Here is a 19399-nt window from a genome sequence, read left to right as displayed (position 1 = left end):
TATGCCAATGTGAGTGTCTCCCAATTGGTTCTAAGTTGTTTCCCAGCCCAAACCAGTGTTAACAGACGTGTCTTGAGTGTTTTTTAAAAATGCCTCAGGAAGATAATGAGTATATTAACAAAGAGGTATAGAAATTTGGTTAGGACCACCATTTTTGTGATTCTATCCGCTAGCGATAGTGGTAACCTCATCCACAAACTAACCTGATATTCCAAAGTTGCGATTGTTCTGCCATAGTTAGGTCTAATTACAGGCTCCCTGTGGCTCTATATGCCTAGATATTTGACCGGGTCCGTGCTCCACACCAATGAAAATTAGAGAGGGCACTCCTGAGTGTTGGACGTTAGGGGTAATATAACTGATTTTGACCAGTTTATACTGAAACCTGAAAAGCGTCAAACCAAATGTACTCCCACATTACAGGTGACAAGTGTTTTAGCAGGACTCTGATGTACAGTACCATATCATCAGCATACAAAGATTTGCTGAGTGGGTGCAGACTGAAGTGTAATGTTGATGCAGTATATCTCTGCTATATAAAGCAGGCCAACGGTTTGAGTATTAAAGCAAATTTTAAGTGCGACAAAGGGCACTTATGTTGCGTACTCCTTCCTATAGGAAAGTCATCAGATGTGTGTCCGTTAATGTGTAAAAGGACTACCAGGTTCTTGTATAGAAGTCAAATCCAGAGCAAGACTGCATCTGATATCCCCATTTGTGCTAGAACCTTAAACATAAATGCTTTAACTGCATCCAGTAGGACTGCCACAGCCAGGAATGCAGGATTCAGTTAATGGAGTAGAGCAAGGAGGGTACAGTGGTTCTGTGCGGAGGATGTGGATGGCATGAACCCTGACTGATCAAGGAACACCAACTTGGGGATCAGTGGTTGAAGTATAGTCATTACCATTTTAAATATGATTTGTGCATCAATATTTATAAGGGACAGCGATCTTTATGACTCACTATGTTCAGGTGCTTTGTCTGGTTTTAACAAGGTCACCATTAGAGCCTCGAGTAGGGAGGGTGGCAGCTACTGTTCATAATATGTCTCTTCATGCATGGCATGTAGGTTTGGGACTAAAATCTCAGCAAACTCTTCATAGAACTCTTCGGTTATGCCATCTGAGCCATTAGGGAGCTTATGTATTGCGTCTTTGATCTCTTCAACCCTTTGGGCTGCACTTAGAGTTCTCTCTATCCATTGGACAGCCATGCTAACACTTAATCGCCTAGACAGGCATTAATCTCAGCTTCTGTAGTCTACATGCTACTGCTATATAACCCTATACAGTAGTGTTTAAAAGCCATAAATATGAAGGGTGTGCCATATTGCTCGCATCTGGGGTGATTAACTTCACTATGTGTTCTTGGCCTTGCGGCATCTGCAGCTTCTCAACCAAGCTGCAGCCGGGATGGTCCCCCTTCATGTAGGCTCTTGTTTTTTGGTGCTTGGATAAAAACTGTAACCCTTGTGTCACTAAATCATTAAAGTCAGTGAGGTGCTCCCTGATTCCAGCTAGTGTGGTTTGTCTTGGAGTGCTTGCATAGTCCTGCTCTAGTGTGCGCAGTGTACCCTCGTTTTTTTGCAGTTGAGTACAGATTGACTTTAGGACCCCCGTCTGCATACCTATACGTATGTCCCTAATCATGACCTTGAATGGCTCCCATATGATATCTTTTCCTTCTACTGACCCCACGTTGGTTTCAAAATATTCAATGACAGCTGATTTTATCCCTTCTCAAAATACAAATTCCAGCACAGATGGCGCTTGGAACCTCCATGTGTATTGGGCATGATTTTGGTGGGCAGTCGTAGCCTCAGCTTTACTGGTGCATTATCTGAAAGTGTCTTGAACATATGAGTGATCTCCTCCACCCATGCACACAGTTCTCAGGAGATCAACCAATAGTCAAGTCTGGACCATGACTTATACACGTAAGAAATAAATGTGCTCTCACACACAGTGGCGCAGCCTCCGGGTATCTTCCAGTCCTTATACCTCTAGTCCAATCGGTAAAACCCCTGTAGCTTGTTTTCCATGCCAGTCTGTTACAGCTGACCTTTCCAGTGTGGGGTCTAAGTATGTATTGAGACCTCTGCCCCATATGACATTATTTGGTGTAAATGCATGAATATGGCGCCAGGCAGTAGTGAAGAACCCAGGATCATCCACATTGGGGCCATACATTGGCAGTTAATGGCTTTCATGTCCAGGTGTCTGAATCTCAGCTCATGGGACATTCTCTTTTCCTCCATGGCCAGCCTCTTCTCTTCCAAAGCTCGCTCTTTCTCCAGTTTTAGTTTTGCAAGTTCTAGCTTTATGCTTTCTCTCCTCCCTCCTGTCCTCCAGCTCCTCTGGGGAAAGACCTCTGGATGACACACTGCTCCCTGCCCAGGGTGGTATTTCCAATCATGGAAAGATGTTGACCCTTCTCCTCTACAGGTAGCAGTCCCAGACCCTCCTGTGAGTCTTGGTCATCATTCAGCCCCTCTTCCTCCTCACTGTCTGTGGGGGCTTGAAGGGCCTCTGCCCATGCACTTAAAGCAATTTGGAGCACAGGCATCTTGATGCTCCTCTTTGTGAGGCAGCCCTTCTCCTGGCAAAACTCCTCATGCTGGGTCACTGTGTAGCTTTCTAGATTGGCTCCCTTTTTACAGGTGAAACCACAAATCCAACAGGCAGGCTGAGAGAGGATAAATTTGGAAAATCTAAAAATGCCAGGCCGGGAGAGTGGACTCAAATTGGTCTCATGTGTGAAATAGTAGTGTACACCAAATTACAGATGGCACTGCACAAACACAAGTCCTCCCCTCATCGCTGATCACCAATGTTAGAAATTGGGTTCTGGCTGGCAGAGGTATGCACCCTGTCCAAGCAGGAACTATAATCCTAGTCAGAGTAAGTCACCAACACATCCTAAATTAACCTGTGCTCAACCCCTGGTAGCTTGGCACAGAGCAGTCAGGCTTAACCGAAGAGGAAATGTGTAAGGTATTTGTGCAAGACTTCAAACAGTAACACAGTACAAACACCAAACAAAAGATACCACATCTCCTTAGACAAATAGAGCCTACTTTAATGAACAAAACAAGACCAAAATGACAAAAATCCAATAAGCAGGACTTGAGATATGATTTTTTAAAGAATAAACTGAAATGTAGTGTAGAGCATTAAAGCGCCAACTGGGACTATCTGGTTTTGCTAGGCCCGGTCAAATCTAAACGTTCAGTCTAATCGCAATGGATCATGGGTCAGGTATTGGGGTCAGTCTTGGTCAGCTCAAAAAGTACCTTGTTTGCATCAACATCGAGGAAGATGTGAGGAGCAGAGGAGGTGATGCATCATCATCGATCCTCGGGATGGAGGCGATGCATTGATTCCGAGCCGCACAGAGGAGGAGAAGTGTCAGAAATGGAGGTCATGCACCACGCAGTTGGTGATGGGCTTCACTCGATTCTTGCAGCAATGGAGATGCGTCACTCAATCCTTGCAGCAATGGAGATGCGTTGGTTCCAAGTGGCACAACAGCATTGATGCTGGGATTCCGGTTGAAGCAGCACTTTATACCTACTTCTAAGAGCCCAGTACTGATTGGCACCACTTGGCAGGGCATGACTCACAGATTTCAGAGTCCAGGTGCTATAACAGGGAATTTGGAAGTCTATTGTGTTCCTGAGACTTCAGAAAACAGAAGACCAGTCATCTGATGTTTGGAGTCATTCTGGATATTGGGTTCAAGTCATGTGGGTCCATTCCTTCTTATCCAGGCAAGGAGGATAGCAGCAGAAGGTTTGCACAGCAAGAACGCAGTTCTTCCACAACAGCAGTCCAGATGAGTGGCAATCCTTGCAGCAGCAGAGTAGACCTTCTTCCTGGCAGAGAACCTACAGGTCCAGAAGTGTACTTAGTTGGTAGGGTCAGAATTCCATTTCTTATACCCAGTAGTGCCTTTGAGGTGGGGGAGACTTCACAGAAGGGTTTGAAGTCACAGAGGTCTTCCCTTTCTGCCCTGGCTCCAGATTCACTACAGGAGGTTAAACAGTCCTTTGTGTTGGGACAGGACACAGCCTATTCGGGTGTAAGCATGAGGCTGTATTCAGCTCCTCCCTCCCCTCCTGTCAAGGAGGACCCGTCAGGATGTAGGTGGCCCATCACTCACAACTAAGCTCCCTTTGTGTATGGCTGTCTAGAGGGAATATACAAAGCCCAGTTGTCACCTATCCCAGACATGTATTTTTAGGCTGCAGGCATATAGGGCTAAGAGAAGGAAAATGCCAACCTTCTAAAAGTGGCATTTTCAAAATTGTACCAATAAATCTACCTTTATCTTTACAATTCCATAGGTTCTAAATATGGTAGATCTACCCCTTCCCAATCAGGAATTACAGCTTATTAAATGTAATAACAACTCCCCAATGATATTCTATGAGAGGGGTAGGCCTCACAGTGGGAAAAAATGAATTTGAGAGTGTTTCACTACTAGGGCATGCAAATCTTAAAAGTATATGCCCTTTCATTTATTTACACAGCACCCTGCCCTATGAGCTACCTGTGGCCTACCCTATGGGTGACATATGTAATAAAAGGGGAGTTTAAGGCTTGGCAAGGGGTTTTGAAAGTCAAGATGACGTGCATTCAGGCTGCAGTAGCAGGCCTGGGACATGATTTCAAGTGCTATTTAAGTGGGTGGCACAAGCAGTGCTGTACGTCCACTAGTAGCATTTAATGTGTTGCCCTGGGCACAATTAGTGCAATTTACTAAGAACTTATGAGTAAATTAAATATGCCAATTCGGTACATACCAATCTAACCATGTTTTAAGGAGACAGCCCAAGCACTTTAGCACTGGTTAGCAGTGGTAAAGTGCACAGAGTCCTAAGGTCAGCAAAAACGAATTCAGCAAATTTGGTGGCAAGCAGGCAAAAGGTTTGAGGGAAGACCACAATAAGGCTGACAAGTCTAACAACTTCACTCTGAACAGCAGGCTCTTCTGCTTTGAACTTCACATGGCTAAGCTGCCATTATCATATGATCACTTCAATCATTTGAATACAGCTCTAGAAGCCCAGAACTCATGATGACACTGAAAGTACCTCTGAAAAATGTCTAGGATTCACCTGTTTTCTGCCAACCCCCCTCATTGGGATATCCTGCTCAGTGAGGGCATTAATCTGATAATATAGAATTCTCCCAGCATGGAAAAATTGGTGAGGACATTGTCAGTCCAGGACGACTGATGATTCAGGGTTTGAACTGATCATTTTAAGGCATCCTAGCAGACAGTGGGATTGTCACTGCATCAGTTCTATTGGCCAGCTAGCGGAGTTTACTTTACTTCATTTAGTTACACTTATTATGTTATTCATTTTGAAGATCTATGATTCAACTATGGTTTCCCTCAAAAGTATTCCTTTAAATTGTAGTGTATTCTTTAGCATTTGCTTTCCCGCGTTCTTTGTGTTGTATGGTATGAGCTATGCACACTGTCTAGATTTTCACTGTTTATAAAATTATTACAAAATAGTAAGTTGCTTCTCACCAATGCTACCACTGATACATTATTACAGAAGTAAATGCAGTGAAAGATCTCTGTGATTACATAATTTTGTAGCCTCCTGTTAAATCATATTTGTATTAAATCTTTGGTCTTCGTTTGTTAAGCTCTCGTGTCATCTATTTTAAGAACTCACTCTCTTGAAACTGTACTCATGTTGTGTTTGATGGCAATTACAGTGGCATATTAGACAGATATCCACTTGTGTGAATTTTATGGAGGAATCAGGAGAGCTTGCACATTTACAAACCTTTGGGCAGTAGTTAGGCACTTCTTGGCTGACATTTTTCCTAAAACCGTGTTTATTGCTTAATTACCTTTTCCTCAATCACCTCTAAGGATAATGCATGGGTTTGCTGTATCTAATTAAACTGGGATTATTGTTAGTTTTTTCTCACTCTAATATTCACTAGATTAAAGACTATATAAATGCTCGGAACTTTAATGTGGGAGCAGGCCTTTAATGGCCGGTATAGTCCCCTATGGCAGGATGTAGGGCTATAGTAAATGCACAACTACTAGTTGGAAAGTAGAGCACCTGCAAAAGAGGAATGCATGCCCAAAAAATAGTTTTCAAAAATCAACTTTTAGTAAACAGGTAGCATATAGGGTATTCTCTGTGTTTCTCATTTTACGTTATATTCAATTTCAATTCAATTTAATTTCTGTTGATTGTGGTCTAATAGATGTTTGTAAACAAAAGTTACATCTTATTCAAACAATGAAACTAGACAGGGTAATTAAGTTAAATGTGGAAAAAATGGTAATCAGAACAGGGTGAAACATAAAATATAACAAAAGAAGAGGATTTGTGTTTGATGGTGACAGGGATAGGGTTTTTACATCAAGACCTATTGTGCGTTCATATTTTCAATTAATCTCTATTGTACACCACCTCAAAACATTACACCTTACCTGTTGTCTTCGTCCAATCAAAATAAAAGAGAAACTAATAAGCATGTACTATAGAAAGACTCTTGGCTTGCCCTTGGGTAAGAATCCTGTCAGGGATATTACAAGAGTTCCGATAATTCTGTTTAAGTGTCTCTCGAAAATAGAGTGTGAGAACTATTATGATGGGTCTAACTGGCATGATAACAACAAGGCTACAACATTTTAGCAGGAGCCTGTGTAGTTACAATCCAAGTTACCACAACTGGCTGCAGCGAGGGGTGCTCCACCAAACCCATAGCAAATGCTATCAGCCATGCCATCCTATTTGCACACTGACTCACTAAAAAAAATCCAGCATCTTTGATTCCTCCATAGGGTTCTATCTCTTGCCCCACTTTGGCTAACAATACTTCTCCCCCATATCGATGGCAACATGTTAGTTGTGAGTCTCTGCCAAGAGTCTGCCACACTCCAAAGAGCCAAAATATACCACTTATCTTAACCTCATTTTTCACTATAAAACAGTCTAACCATATGACTCCCATATAGGTGAATTTATACTGCTGCCCTATTAAGCCATCTTTGAAATTCAAATTCCACTGCATAACCTTAATCGCTGTGCATGTGAATGCCTCCACAAGTTGCTGCTAAAAGACTGGCTGGCTGGTCTTAACAAAAGAGACCAAAAATCTACTCCACAAATATTTTGGCTAAAGATTTTTTCTACTAAAATGACAAAACAACAGATCTTGTCATGCACTGTGGGTTGAACCTCCGTTGCCGCTTTTGCCGCCTGACTACTCGCTCCCTTTTTTCTGTACCCCTGCGCTTGGCTTCTGTGCCACTTTGTTTTTTCATTCTGTGCCCCTGTGTTTTGCTTTCTGTTCCCCTGTGCTCTGTTGTCCCTCTCCCGCCGTCTTTTCCCGCTGATTTTTCCCCGGGTTTTTCCCTCGCCGCTGAGCCCCTGCTGCCCCGCCCCCTTCACTCCCATTGGCCGGCCCGCTCCCACCTCCCAGCTGCTCCTCCCTCCCTCTACCCTCATCTGGAGGCCGCGAAGCGGTGGTAGAGAGTGATCTTTGATCCTGTCACCAGGCAGGTCGCTCCCCCCATCTGCCACGCAGCCCCCTGTGGATTGAACCTCTGTTGCCGCTTTTGCCGCCTGACTACTCGCTCCCTTTTTTCTGTACCCCTGCGCTTGGCTTCTGTGCCACTTCGTTTTTTCATTCTGTGCCCCTGTGTTTTGCTTTCTGTACCCCTGTGCTCTGTTGTCCCTCTCCCGCCGTCTTTTCCTGCCGTTTTTTCCCCAGGTTTTTCCATGGGTTTTTCCCTCGCCGCTGAGCCCCTGCTGCCCCGCCCCCTTCACTCCCATTGCCCGCCCCGCTCCCACCTCCCAGCTGCTCCTCCCTCCCTCTGCCCTCTGCCTAAGGCAAGCCCGTCTGCACCCGTCCGCGCCTGGACCGCACCCAGCACCAGAACCCCTGGAACCTGCACCCACTGCAACGCCAGACTGCACTGTGACGCAAGCACCCTCCACGCACTCAACACCAGACGAGACCACCCCTGCTACCGGGCCATCCCGAAACGCACCCAGGGGCCTTTCACCTGCCGGAACTGTAGATTCACCAGCATCCAACCCTCCAAACCACCAGCCAGAGAACCCAACCACCTCCGCTGCATCCTCAACACCCGCTCCGCTCGCAAGCACGGCATCGAACTTTGGGACCTCCTAGACTCCACCACCCCGACGTCGCCTTCCTGACGGTGACCTGGCTGAACGCCACCTCAGCACCAGACATCGCCATAGCCCACCCAACAGGGCTACAAGATCTTCCACAGAGACCGCACCAACGGAGTGGGAGGAGGAATCGCCATCATCCACAAAGACTCCATCAAAATCTCAACGAACACCGATGACACCCTCACCACCGCCAAGCACATGCACTTCCAGATCCACAACGACTCCAACGCCACCCTCAGAGGAACTCTCATCTACAGACCTCCCGGACCCCGCCCACAGTTCAGTGACACCATCGCCGACCTCATCAGCACCCACTCCCTCGCTTCCACGGACTACAGCCTCCTCGGGAACCTGAACTTCCACCTCGAGAACAACAACGACGCCAACTCCACCGCCCTGATCGACAACCTCGGACTCAAACACGCTCGACCCCATCTTCTCCGCAAGCCCCCACGTCTCCTTCAACCACACCACCGAACCACACTGGACCGACCACAGATGCGTCCACTTCACCTTCAGAAAACCCACCACACACAACCGCACCCAACAGCTACCACGCCGCTGCTGGGGCAAGCTCACCGAGGACCAACTTCACTACCGCCCTCGCCCTGAGACCACCCACCGACCCCACCGACCCAGACACTACCGCGAACAACCTCACACAGTGGATCAACGACTGTGCCAACACCCTTGCCCCTCTCAAGACCTCTACAACCAACCACACCAACAAGAAAGCCGCCTAGTTCACCGAGGACCTCCGGATCTCCAAGTACACCTGTTGGAAGCTGGAGAAGAAATGGCTCCACGACCGAACACCAGACAACCACACAGCCCTCAAGAGCGCCACCCGCAGACACCACCAACTCATCAGGACCGCCTGGAAGACCGCCTTCAAGGACCGACTAGACAACAACGCACACAACACCAAAGAGCTCTTCAGCATCGTGAAAGAACTCTCCAACCCCAGCTCCATCACCAACGACATACCGCCATCTCAAGACCTGTGCGACTCCTTGGCCACCTTCTTCCACCGCAAGATCACCGACATCCACGACAGCTTCAACCCCGACCCCCGCGCACCCACCACCGAGTTCACCACCCCTGTGACTACCACTCGCACCAGTCGCCTGACTGTCTGGTCCACCATCAAAACCATGAACTCCATCCACTCCGGATCCCTATTGGACCCCTGCCCTCATGACATTTTCAACAAAGCCAGTGCTGCCATCGCGCCCCACCTCCGGAAAACAATCAACTGTTCTTTCGAGACAGCAACCTTCCCAGAAAGCTGGAAGCCCGCCGAAATCAACGCCCTTCTGAAGAAGCCCAAGGCGGACCTCAAGAACTTCCGGCCCATCTCCCTCCTCCCTTTCCCGGCAAAAGTGACCGAGGTGATTGTCAACAAACAGCTGACCTGCTACCTCGAAGTCAACAACATCCTGGACCCTTCCCAATCCGGTTTTCGCAGTAACCACAGCACCGAGACCGCCCTCATAGCCGCCACTGACGACATCCGGACCCTGATGGAAAAAGGAGAAACAGCCGCCCTCATCCTTCTGGACCTATCAGCAGCCTTTGACACGGTCTGCCACCGCACCCTATCAGCACGCCTCCATGACGCCGGTATCCAAGAGAAGGCCCTGGCCTGGACCACATCCTTCCTCTCCGGCAGAACCCAAAGCGTCCGTCTCCCACCCTTCCGCTCCAAAACCACAGAGACCATCTGTGGCGTCCCACAGTGATCCTCCCTCAGCCCGACACTTTCAATATCTACATGGCCCCCCTCGCCCACGTCGCACGACAACACAACCTCAACATCATCTCCTACGCCGACGACACCCAGCTGATCATATCCCTCACCGAAGATCCCCACACCGCCAAAGCTAACCTCCACCGAGGAATGAAGGCCGTAGCCAACTGGATGAAGGACAGCAGACTTCTTCCATCGCCCCCCAACTTCGAAAAGTCATAAACCTATCCTTCGAAACTGCGACATTTCCAGAAAACTGGAAGCACGCCGAAATCCATGCCCTCCTTAAGAAGCCCAAAGCAGACCCCAACGACCTCAAAAACTTCTGACCGATCTCCCTGCTCCCCTTCCCGGCGAAGGTCACCGAGAAGATCGTTAACCCTCAGTTAACCCACCACCTCGAGAGCAACTCCATCCTGGATCCCTCCCAGTCTGGTTTCAGGCGAAACCACAGCACCGAGACTGCCCTCCACGCCGCCACAGACGATGTCAGACAGCTAATGGACAACAGCGAAACATCTGCCCTCATCCTCCTGGACCTATCCACCGCCTTCAACACGGTCTGCCACCGCACCCTAATAACCCGCCTCCACGAAGCCGGAATTCAGGAAAAAAGCCCTCAACTGGATCTCCTCTTTCCTCTCCGGCCCAACCCAGAGAGTCCGCCTCCCACCCTTCCACTCCGAGGCCACCAACATCATCTGCGGCGTCCCCCAAGGCTCCTCTCTGAGCCCAACGCTGCTCAACCTCTACATGGCCCCCCTCGCTCAACTGGCCTGTCAGCACAACCTCAACATTCTCTCTTACGCCCACGACACCCAGCCCATCCTATCCCTCACCAAAGACCCTCACACCGCCAAGGCCAACCTCCATGAGGGAATGAAGTCCATCACCGAATGGATGAGATACAGCCGCCTGAAGCTGAATTCTGGCAAGACGGAGGTCCTCATCCTCGGACGCACCCCCTCCGCCTGGGACGACTCCTGGTGGCCCACCTCACTGGGAGCCCCGCCAACACCCACCAACCACGCTCGCAACCTGGGCTTTATCCTCGACTCTTCGCTCTCCATGTCCAATCAGGTTAATGCAGTCTCTTCCTCCTGCTACCACACCCTCCATATGCTCCCCAGAATCTACAAATGGATCCCGACAGAAACAAGAAGAACGGTTACCCAGGCCCTCGTCAGCCACAGGCTAGACTACGGCAACGCACTCTACACAGGCATCTCAGCAAAAAACATATGACGCCTCCAACGCATCCAGAACGCCTCCACCAGACTGGTCTTCAACGTACCCTGCTATTGCCACATCTTGCATCACCTGAGAAACCTCCACTGGCTCCCCGTGGACAAGAGGATCACCTTCAAGCTCCTCACCCACGCACACAAAGCACTCCACAACACTGGTCCAGCCTACCTGAACAGCAGACTCAACTTCTACACCCCTACCCGCCAACTCCGCTCCGCCAACCTCGCCCTTGCCAACGTTCCCCGCATCCAGCGCAAGACCGCCGGCGGCAGATCCTTCTCCTTCCTCGCCGCCGAGACCTGGAACACCCTCCCTACCTATCTACCACAGACCCAGGACCTACACGCCTTCAGGAGACTTCTTAAGACCTGGCTCTTCGACCAGTAGCAGCCCCCCCCTCAGCGCCCTGAAACTCTAACGGGTACGTAGTGCGCTCTACAAATTCTGTGATTGATTGATTGATTGATTGATTGACTGAAGCTGAACTCAGACAAGACGGAGGTCCTCATTCTCGGACCCACCCCATCAGCCTGGGACGACTCTTGGTGGCCCACGTCACTAGGCACAGCCCCGGAACCCACGAACCACGCACGCAACCTGGGGGTAATCCTCGACTCCACTCTCTCCATTACCAGGCAAGTCAACGCTGTCTCCGCGTCCTGCTTCAACACCCTCCGTATGCTCCGCAGGATCTTCGAATGGATCCCCCTCGACACGAGAAAAACCGTTACACCAACAGACTCGACTACGGGAACGCCCTCTACTCAGGAACTACAAACAAGCTCCTGAGACGACTCCAACGCATCCAGAACGCTTCGGCCGACTCATCCTCGATGTCCCCCGCCGCAGCCACATCACACTCCACCTGAGAGGCCTGCACTGGCTCCCTGTCAACAAAAGGATCACCTTTAAGCTCCTGATCCACGCACACAAAGCACTGCACAACACCGGACCCACCTACCTCAACAACCGACTCAGCTTCCACACCCCCACCCGAAGCCTCTGCTCAGCCAACCTCGCAATCGCCACAGTCCCCCGCATCTGAAAAACCACCGCCGGTGGCAGATCCTTCTCCTACCTCGCCGCCAAGACCTGGAACACTCTCCCCACCATCCTACGACAGACCCAGGATCTGCTGGCCTTCAGAATACTCCTCAAGACCTGGCTCTTCGACCAGTAACACCCCCCTCCCTAGCGCCTTGAGACCCTCGTGGGTATGTAGCGCGCTTTACAAATGCAATGATTGATTGATTGATTGACTTGCCCTGGCCGTCAGTCAATGAATTTCTCTTTGCTACATCTGTACCTCCACTCCACCGCAAATCCTCTAAATGGAGTAACAGACACTTCAAGGAGTACACAAATGCAGTTGTCATATCATAATCACAAAAGAACAAACACTGAGATCAAACACAGAGGTGGTTATCATTTTACAGAGGTATTATTATTCATTTACCCTTTGCTTGCAGGATATTAGCTTTGTAATGATTCATGGTTGTTTCTAAATTGTTCCTCATCCTTCTCTTTCAGCTACCCCTCCAGCGTTTCACCTGTTCCTCCCTTCTCTAATTTCTTCTCCCTTCAAGTCTTCCATTCTAACTTGACACTGGATCTCATGGAATTTGAAAAAGGTTCCATGGTATTCGGTGGTGGATTGTGTTTCGGCTCGAATAATGTGTCTGATCCCTGACTATTTAATTTCCCTTCTAGCCCCTTTAAAATGTGTCCTGTTCCTGTAGTTCCATCTAAGCAGCAAATGCCTGCTACCTGACAGCTGCCTACCATTGCAGAAAGTCGACAACTTCAACCTAAGATCTTCTGATATGAGGCAGTCATCTGTTTTATTTTTCATGAGACGTTCTCTATGAGGTATTGAAGATATCAGAAATGCCTTGTAAATTGGGTTTGAATGCAGTAGCCATACTGCGATGTAAGAAAGCTGTGATCCCTTGCACATGTAACTGCTGATTTTCATGACCTTACAAAGGCACTGTCCATGCAAAAAAGTGCCTCTCTTCCGTCATAGAACTCCTTGGTGACTTGCAGTATTTTCACCATATACATGTTGCAGTAGCTTATTGCAAATACTTTGCATAAATATCTATTTCTCTCTCACTCTCTTTTTGTCTCCTGTAATCTCTTTTTTCATTATTCTAGTGCCTAATATTTTCTTTCATTCTCTTTCCTTCTTTTTTCTCCTTTCTTCAATTCATTGTTTCCTTTTCTCCCTTAGTCCTATTTTTATTTCATTCTTTATAAATGTATATAATATTTTCACCCTGACCCTTCTATCAATCACTGTTTATTTCTTTCCTTCTCTCTCTCTCCCTCTCTTTTGAGAAGTCCCTATCTCAATATAGTCATATCAACTTACAGTTTCTCCAGGTGGTCCTGGTGAGCCTGCAGGTCCAGGCGGTCCCATTGGAACATCTCCATTCAAGGGGCAGGCACTTGCGCATTTCCTCCTTACAGCATGTGCATATGTTGACATTTGTTCTAGAAAGATCTTTTTGCACACTTCTATCACCCGGGATGGTGGAAAAGATAATCCCTATTTGGAGAAAACGTTAAAATGTTAATATTAAAGCAATGTAAACTTATCACATTATCTTTATTTTCCATTACGCCGTATAGATTCCCTTTTCTTTTCCTTTCTGAAACATTGCTTTATGATTAATGTACAAACAGTGGTTGACCTGTTTAAACTTTTTGAGGATAGTTTTCCAAAACATCATGGGGGTCATTCTGACCCTGGCGGTCATGGACCGCCAGGGCCAACGACTGCGGGAGCACCACCAACAGGCTGGCGGTGCTCCCATGGGCATTCTGACCGCGGCGGTACAGCCGCGGTCAGAAACTGAAAACCGGCGGTATCCCGCCGGTTTCCCGCTGCCCTGGGGAATCCTCCATGGCGGCGCTGAAGGCAGCGCCGCCATGGGGATTCCGACCCCCTTACCGCCAGCCTGGCTCTGGCGGTTTTGACCGCCAGAACCTGGCTGGCGGTAACGGGTGTCGCGGGGCACCTGGGGGCCCCTGCAGTGCCCATGCCACTGGCATGGGCACTGCAGGGGCCCCCTAACAGGGCCCCACCAAGATTTTCAGTGTCTGCCGAGCAGACACTGAAAATCGCGACGGGTGCAACTGCACCCGTCGCACCCCTTCCACTCCGCCGGCTCCATTCGGAGCCGGCATCCTCATGGAAGGGGGTTTCCCGCTGGGCTGGCGGGCGGCCTTCTGGCAGTCGCCCGCCAGCCCAGCGGGAAACTCAGAATAACCGCAGCGGTCTTTTGACCGCGCAGCGGTATTCTGGCGGTTCCCGCTTGGCGGGCGGCTCCCGCCGCCCATCAAGCTCAGAATGACCCCCTATGTTCCTTTTTATTCACTCCATGCAGAGAATGACTATCTAGGAAGTGATGCTCTGGGGGTTTGTCATAAAGATGTCTGATGCCCATGATAAGCTGAATGACATGTCAAGTACCAACTTGAGGGTGATTAGTTTTCTGCAATGAAGTTACCCAAATAAACGGTTTTCAAAACAGTTATATAAGTGTAAATAATGAAGAAACTGAAGAATAAAACTGGATCCTGGAGTGAACCCTCTTAAAAAGGAACCATTGTAAGGATCCTAACCCGTCACTGCCGAGGTCAGAGCGTTTAGGCTGTGAAGCTTGTTCTAGAGCACCCGTGATCAGGGTAATGATATTGGCAACACACTGATCGTGAACTGAAAAGCAAACCTCACCGGACGGCCCACTGGGCCAGCGTTCCCAGGGACACCATCATCACCACGAACACCCATCTCTCCAGAAGGGCCTCGACGTCCCAGCTCCCCCGCTTGACCACGTTTACCCATCTGCCCTTCTGGTCCCCGTAGTCCTCGGTCACCAATCTAGGAAGAAAAAAGATTATTTGGATAGAAAGGACTTCGCCCCACCCTACCCCGGCGGCTGTGATAACTGCATGAGTTCTCTACTCACAGTTCCTTTTGGCCCTTTGGTCCCCTTTTCTCCCTATTAATGAAAGCAGAAAATAAGCATTGTTTATTTCACAGTTATTGGTAACCTGTTGTTCGTGTTGTTTCACATCACATTTAAACGGCAACTTAAATTCGGTTTACTGGGATGGGAAAAGTAACAACAGCAATGGGCGCTGACATAGTGCACAGAATAGATAATAGCCGTTGGCATTAGCCAACTAATGTATGCTCATTTTCTCAACATAGGAAGGATAAAAGGCTGAATCAGGCCTCGAAAGGCAACGCCCAGTCATAATTTACAGGTCTTTAGGTGGCACTCCAGCCCTCTGAGTGCTGCTGAATGCTTACTTAAACAATGTCATTTAGAAGCGAGAAGGCGTCTGGACTTTGAGTCATGGTCAAAATCTTTGCGGTTTGAAATTCCTACCACTGTCACAATATGGAATATACGAATCAAGAACACACCAAAAACTAGATGCGCCAAATACTTCTGTAATGGGACAAGTGCTGCGTGATAATGCATCAGTTCGTGGTAATAATGGTGTTCTGGCAAGACGTGAGGTAGCTGGGAAAAGCAGGGAAAGAGACAATGCGCTGGTTACTTGTTTCCTGAAAGACTCCAACGTTTGTAAGCCCTTGTTCCCTATACTTTTGCATGTCTACATGCATTGCTAATGCTGTGCTGCTTCAGCTCGTTTACAATGCCACTAATATTGAGGGGCGGGACTCGTTCTCACTGTGAAAATGCACTGATTTGTATCACCGGTTATTTCTTGATTTACTGTGTAAAGAGTTCTCCTAAACCGGTCAGAAAAGCTCTATAAAAAAAAATTTGAACAAATATATAAACACTGGTCATTGAACCAGATTCAAGCGGGAAGATGGACACTTATGTAGAGACTTCCTGCCAACTAGAAAATAAACGTCTCACCAGAAAATAAATGACGTACAGCCGTTGTGCTAAAATATACCCTGACGTAACCAGTCGTTCAGCACGAGTATTCCCAAATACAGCAACGTTTAATGAAAGCCCAAATAGGTAACAGAGTGTTCAATAGTTCAGGTTTGACTTTTTCATGTCTTGCTTTCAATATTAAACTCCACCTGAAACCATGCACCCCTGCCGGAAACAACCCTCGATAAACTGGCCGCAGGCTTTGGGGACTGGCTTCAAAGATGGGGGTTGGTGGACATCTGGAGGGTCCAACATGGCAGGGAACTAGATCACTCCTTTTACTCCCCTATTTACGCATTGCACACACGATTGGATAGCTTCGTCTGTTTTGAACACCTGAGTCGATCTGTAACCTTTACAGAGTGCCTGGAGCGAACACTGTCAGACCATAGTACTATACTCCAGGGACTCTGACTGTTGGAGGATAAGCCAGTAATCCCAACATTGCGCCTTCAACTGGAGACACTGGAGGAACTGACTTATAGAGAGACTCTACACACAGCCATTATTGAATACTTTGACAAGAAACAGGGAACAGTGTCCTCCCACTTACTAGAATAGGAGGCGTTCAAAGTAGTATTTCGGGGTTACTGTATGGGACAGTCAGTAGGCATTAGTAGGGAACTAAATGCAGAGCTCCGCACATTAGATAAGACACTTCATACAATGGAGATCTCCTTGGGCGCAGACACTGCTACCCACCAACGGTTACCTGACGCGAAAGAACAGCGTGATGTCAATCTGGAAAAGCTGAGGTGCCATGATCACAAACCATACTTAAACAAGGCACATAATGGGGAAGGTAAAACAGGGAAGTTGTTAGTGTGGCTAATTCGCCCTGAATCGCAGGGTTCCCCCATCACACACCTGAGGACAGAGGCGGGAACACAGGTTCATCTGCCAAGGGAGATAAACTGAGAAATTCCAGAAATAATATGAAGCTCTATACAGCGAACCAAGGACTCCTGTGGGTCACACAATGAATGATTTCATAGATGGGCTCCATCTTCCGACTTTAGCTTGCAAAGCGAAGACAGAACTGGGAGGCCTGATAACCGCTCTAGAAATGAGACAGGCTATCAAAGAAATGGCAAGGGATAAAACCCCAGGCCTGGATGGACCCCCGGCAAAGTTATATACAATGTATGTTATCTTACTGGCGCCAAAACTGGAATCACTTTATGCTGAATCCTTAAGATGTAGCTGCCTCCCCGATACAACCCGTAATGCCAATGTTGTACCGCTCCCCAACTCTGCGACACCTGGGGCACCCATTACTGCATTCCATCCATTATTAATGCTTAGTATGGATTTTAAAATCCTAAGGAAATTCCCAGCAATCAGGTTACTCCCTCATACGCAGTCCCTCATTCATGGAGACTAAAATGGTTTTATCCCTCAATGGAACACTTCAGTCAATCTTAGAAGCCTCTATCAGGTACTTTCTCTTCCAGAAGCTCTAGAGCAGCCAGAAGCATACATTTTGTCCATAGACCTTGAACATACCATTTACTCAGTGCAGTGGGTCTATCTGATAGGGGAAATGCACTAGATGCCACTTGGAGAGGGCTGGATTAAATGGGTCGCCTTATTGTACGAAAACCCAACTGCAACGGTTAAAACAGGAACTACCATTTCTGAAGAGTACATTATCTATTGAAGCATGAGACAGGGCTGTCTGTTGTCACCCCTTTTGTTTAGCCTGACTATACAGCCTCTGGCAGAACTATTTAGACAATGTGTGAAGGGGGAGGGTATCACAGTGAATGGCCTAGAGCACATTATCTCCCTTTACGCCAATTATATCCTTCTACACTTATCGAGTGGCATAGCCGGAAAATAAAAGCAGGTCATCTTCTTGATGATTTCAGAGCCATTTCTGGCCTACGGATCAACAAATCTAAAACATATCTGTTCCCGTGCAAGAGAGATACCTCACTACCACTGGATCTCCCTAAGGGACTTCAGTGGGCACCAGCAACCTTTAAATATCTGGGAATTCAAATCTATTACCAGCTTGTAGATATGAAAGAGGGGAATTTAGACAGGGCACTATCCTCCCTGTGAGCTAGTGTCACCTTCTGGAGAGCTCTTCGCCTACCACTCATGTGATACTTTCCAAGTTGGTGATGCTGTGCAGGCTGTTACATTATTTTGCTAATACCCAGAGGAAGTTCCCAGGAACGTGGTTCATGCAGCTTGATGTTCTGTTCAGGGACCTAATTTGGAATGGGGACAGACACAGAGTTGCACTCCAAGGGTTACGTAGACCAGTGACACAGGGCAGCCTTGGGGTGCCAGACTTTGAGTTATACTACTTAGCTGCCCAACTGCAGTGGGTGCCCAGGTGGCTGGGCTATGCCAGCAGCCATTTCTTGGATCATTTGGAATTGACACCACATCAGAGTGCACTCCTTGCTAAATTACTTCCCCCGATACTCCACTGCACCAGATGAGCTTGCTACTACAGGTGGCTCTATATTGGTGGCATCGAAGGGTGGTGAGAATGCAGAGAGCTTGGTTATATACACAAGCATTACTACTGGTGGGTTTACCCCATGGTATGCCGGTTAGCTACTTCACTGAGACCCAACTACAGGCATGGACTGCGGTGGAGGTAACAACAGCAGGATATTGTTTTGAGATGGGGATCCTTGTCCCTCTAGAGGACCTACTTGACAGACTCTAGGTACCCAGAGGCCAATTCCTGTTATACGAGGCACTGGTGCGATCCTTCAGAATCCTGCGGGGAGTGGGGAGAGAGGAACCTCCACAACACTTAGGCCCTCATTACAACCATGGCGGTCGGCGGAACACTGGCGGTAACACCGCCAACAGGCTGGCGGTGTTCCGGCAGCATATTATGGCCATGGCGCATTCGCCACGGTCATACCGCTGGTCCCTCCAATCTACCGCCAGGCTTCCGCCGGGCAGTCATAATCCCCAGGGCAGCGCTGCAAGCAGTGCTGCCCTGGGGATTATGAGTCCCCAACCGCTAGCCTGTCCATGGTGGTAAGGGGGACTCGGGGTGCCAGTGTGGTCCACTGCACTGACAATGCACCTGGCATGGTGCCATAGTGCAGGGGCCCCCAGGCACAGCCCCATAGCGCATTTCACTGCCCGGATTACGGGCAGTGAAATGTGCGATGAGTGCTGCTGCACCCGCTGCACATCAACATTGCTGCTGTCTCGATTATGAAACGCTGTTTTCGTCCTCTGGCCAAGCGGAAATGTCATAATAGGGGGCCAAGCATACCCCCAGCACTCGCAGTATGTTGG

At 48.3% G+C, this 19399-nt stretch overlaps 1 protein-coding gene across 1 annotated transcript in view; it reads right to left on the bottom strand.

Moving 5' to 3' along the window:
• Window positions 1-19399, bottom strand: part of COL21A1 (collagen type XXI alpha 1 chain) — a 190627-nt gene that overhangs the window by 41468 nt on the left and 129760 nt on the right. Inside the window, exons 22-24 of the mRNA XM_069235782.1 lie at window positions 15167-15199; window positions 14932-15078; window positions 13564-13740 (exon numbers count right to left, since the gene is read on the bottom strand). Of these exons, the coding sequence (XP_069091883.1) occupies window positions 13564-13740; window positions 14932-15078; window positions 15167-15199 (357 nt within the window). The remainder of the gene's footprint in view (window positions 1-13563; window positions 13741-14931; window positions 15079-15166; window positions 15200-19399) is intronic.

This window comes from Pleurodeles waltl, chromosome 5 (assembly GCF_031143425.1).
Source record: "Pleurodeles waltl isolate 20211129_DDA chromosome 5, aPleWal1.hap1.20221129, whole genome shotgun sequence".
NCBI lineage: Eukaryota > Metazoa > Chordata > Amphibia > Caudata > Salamandridae > Pleurodeles > Pleurodeles waltl.
The sequence above is the reverse complement of the archived record's forward strand: the minus strand, read 5'-3'. Positions and strand labels throughout refer to the sequence as shown.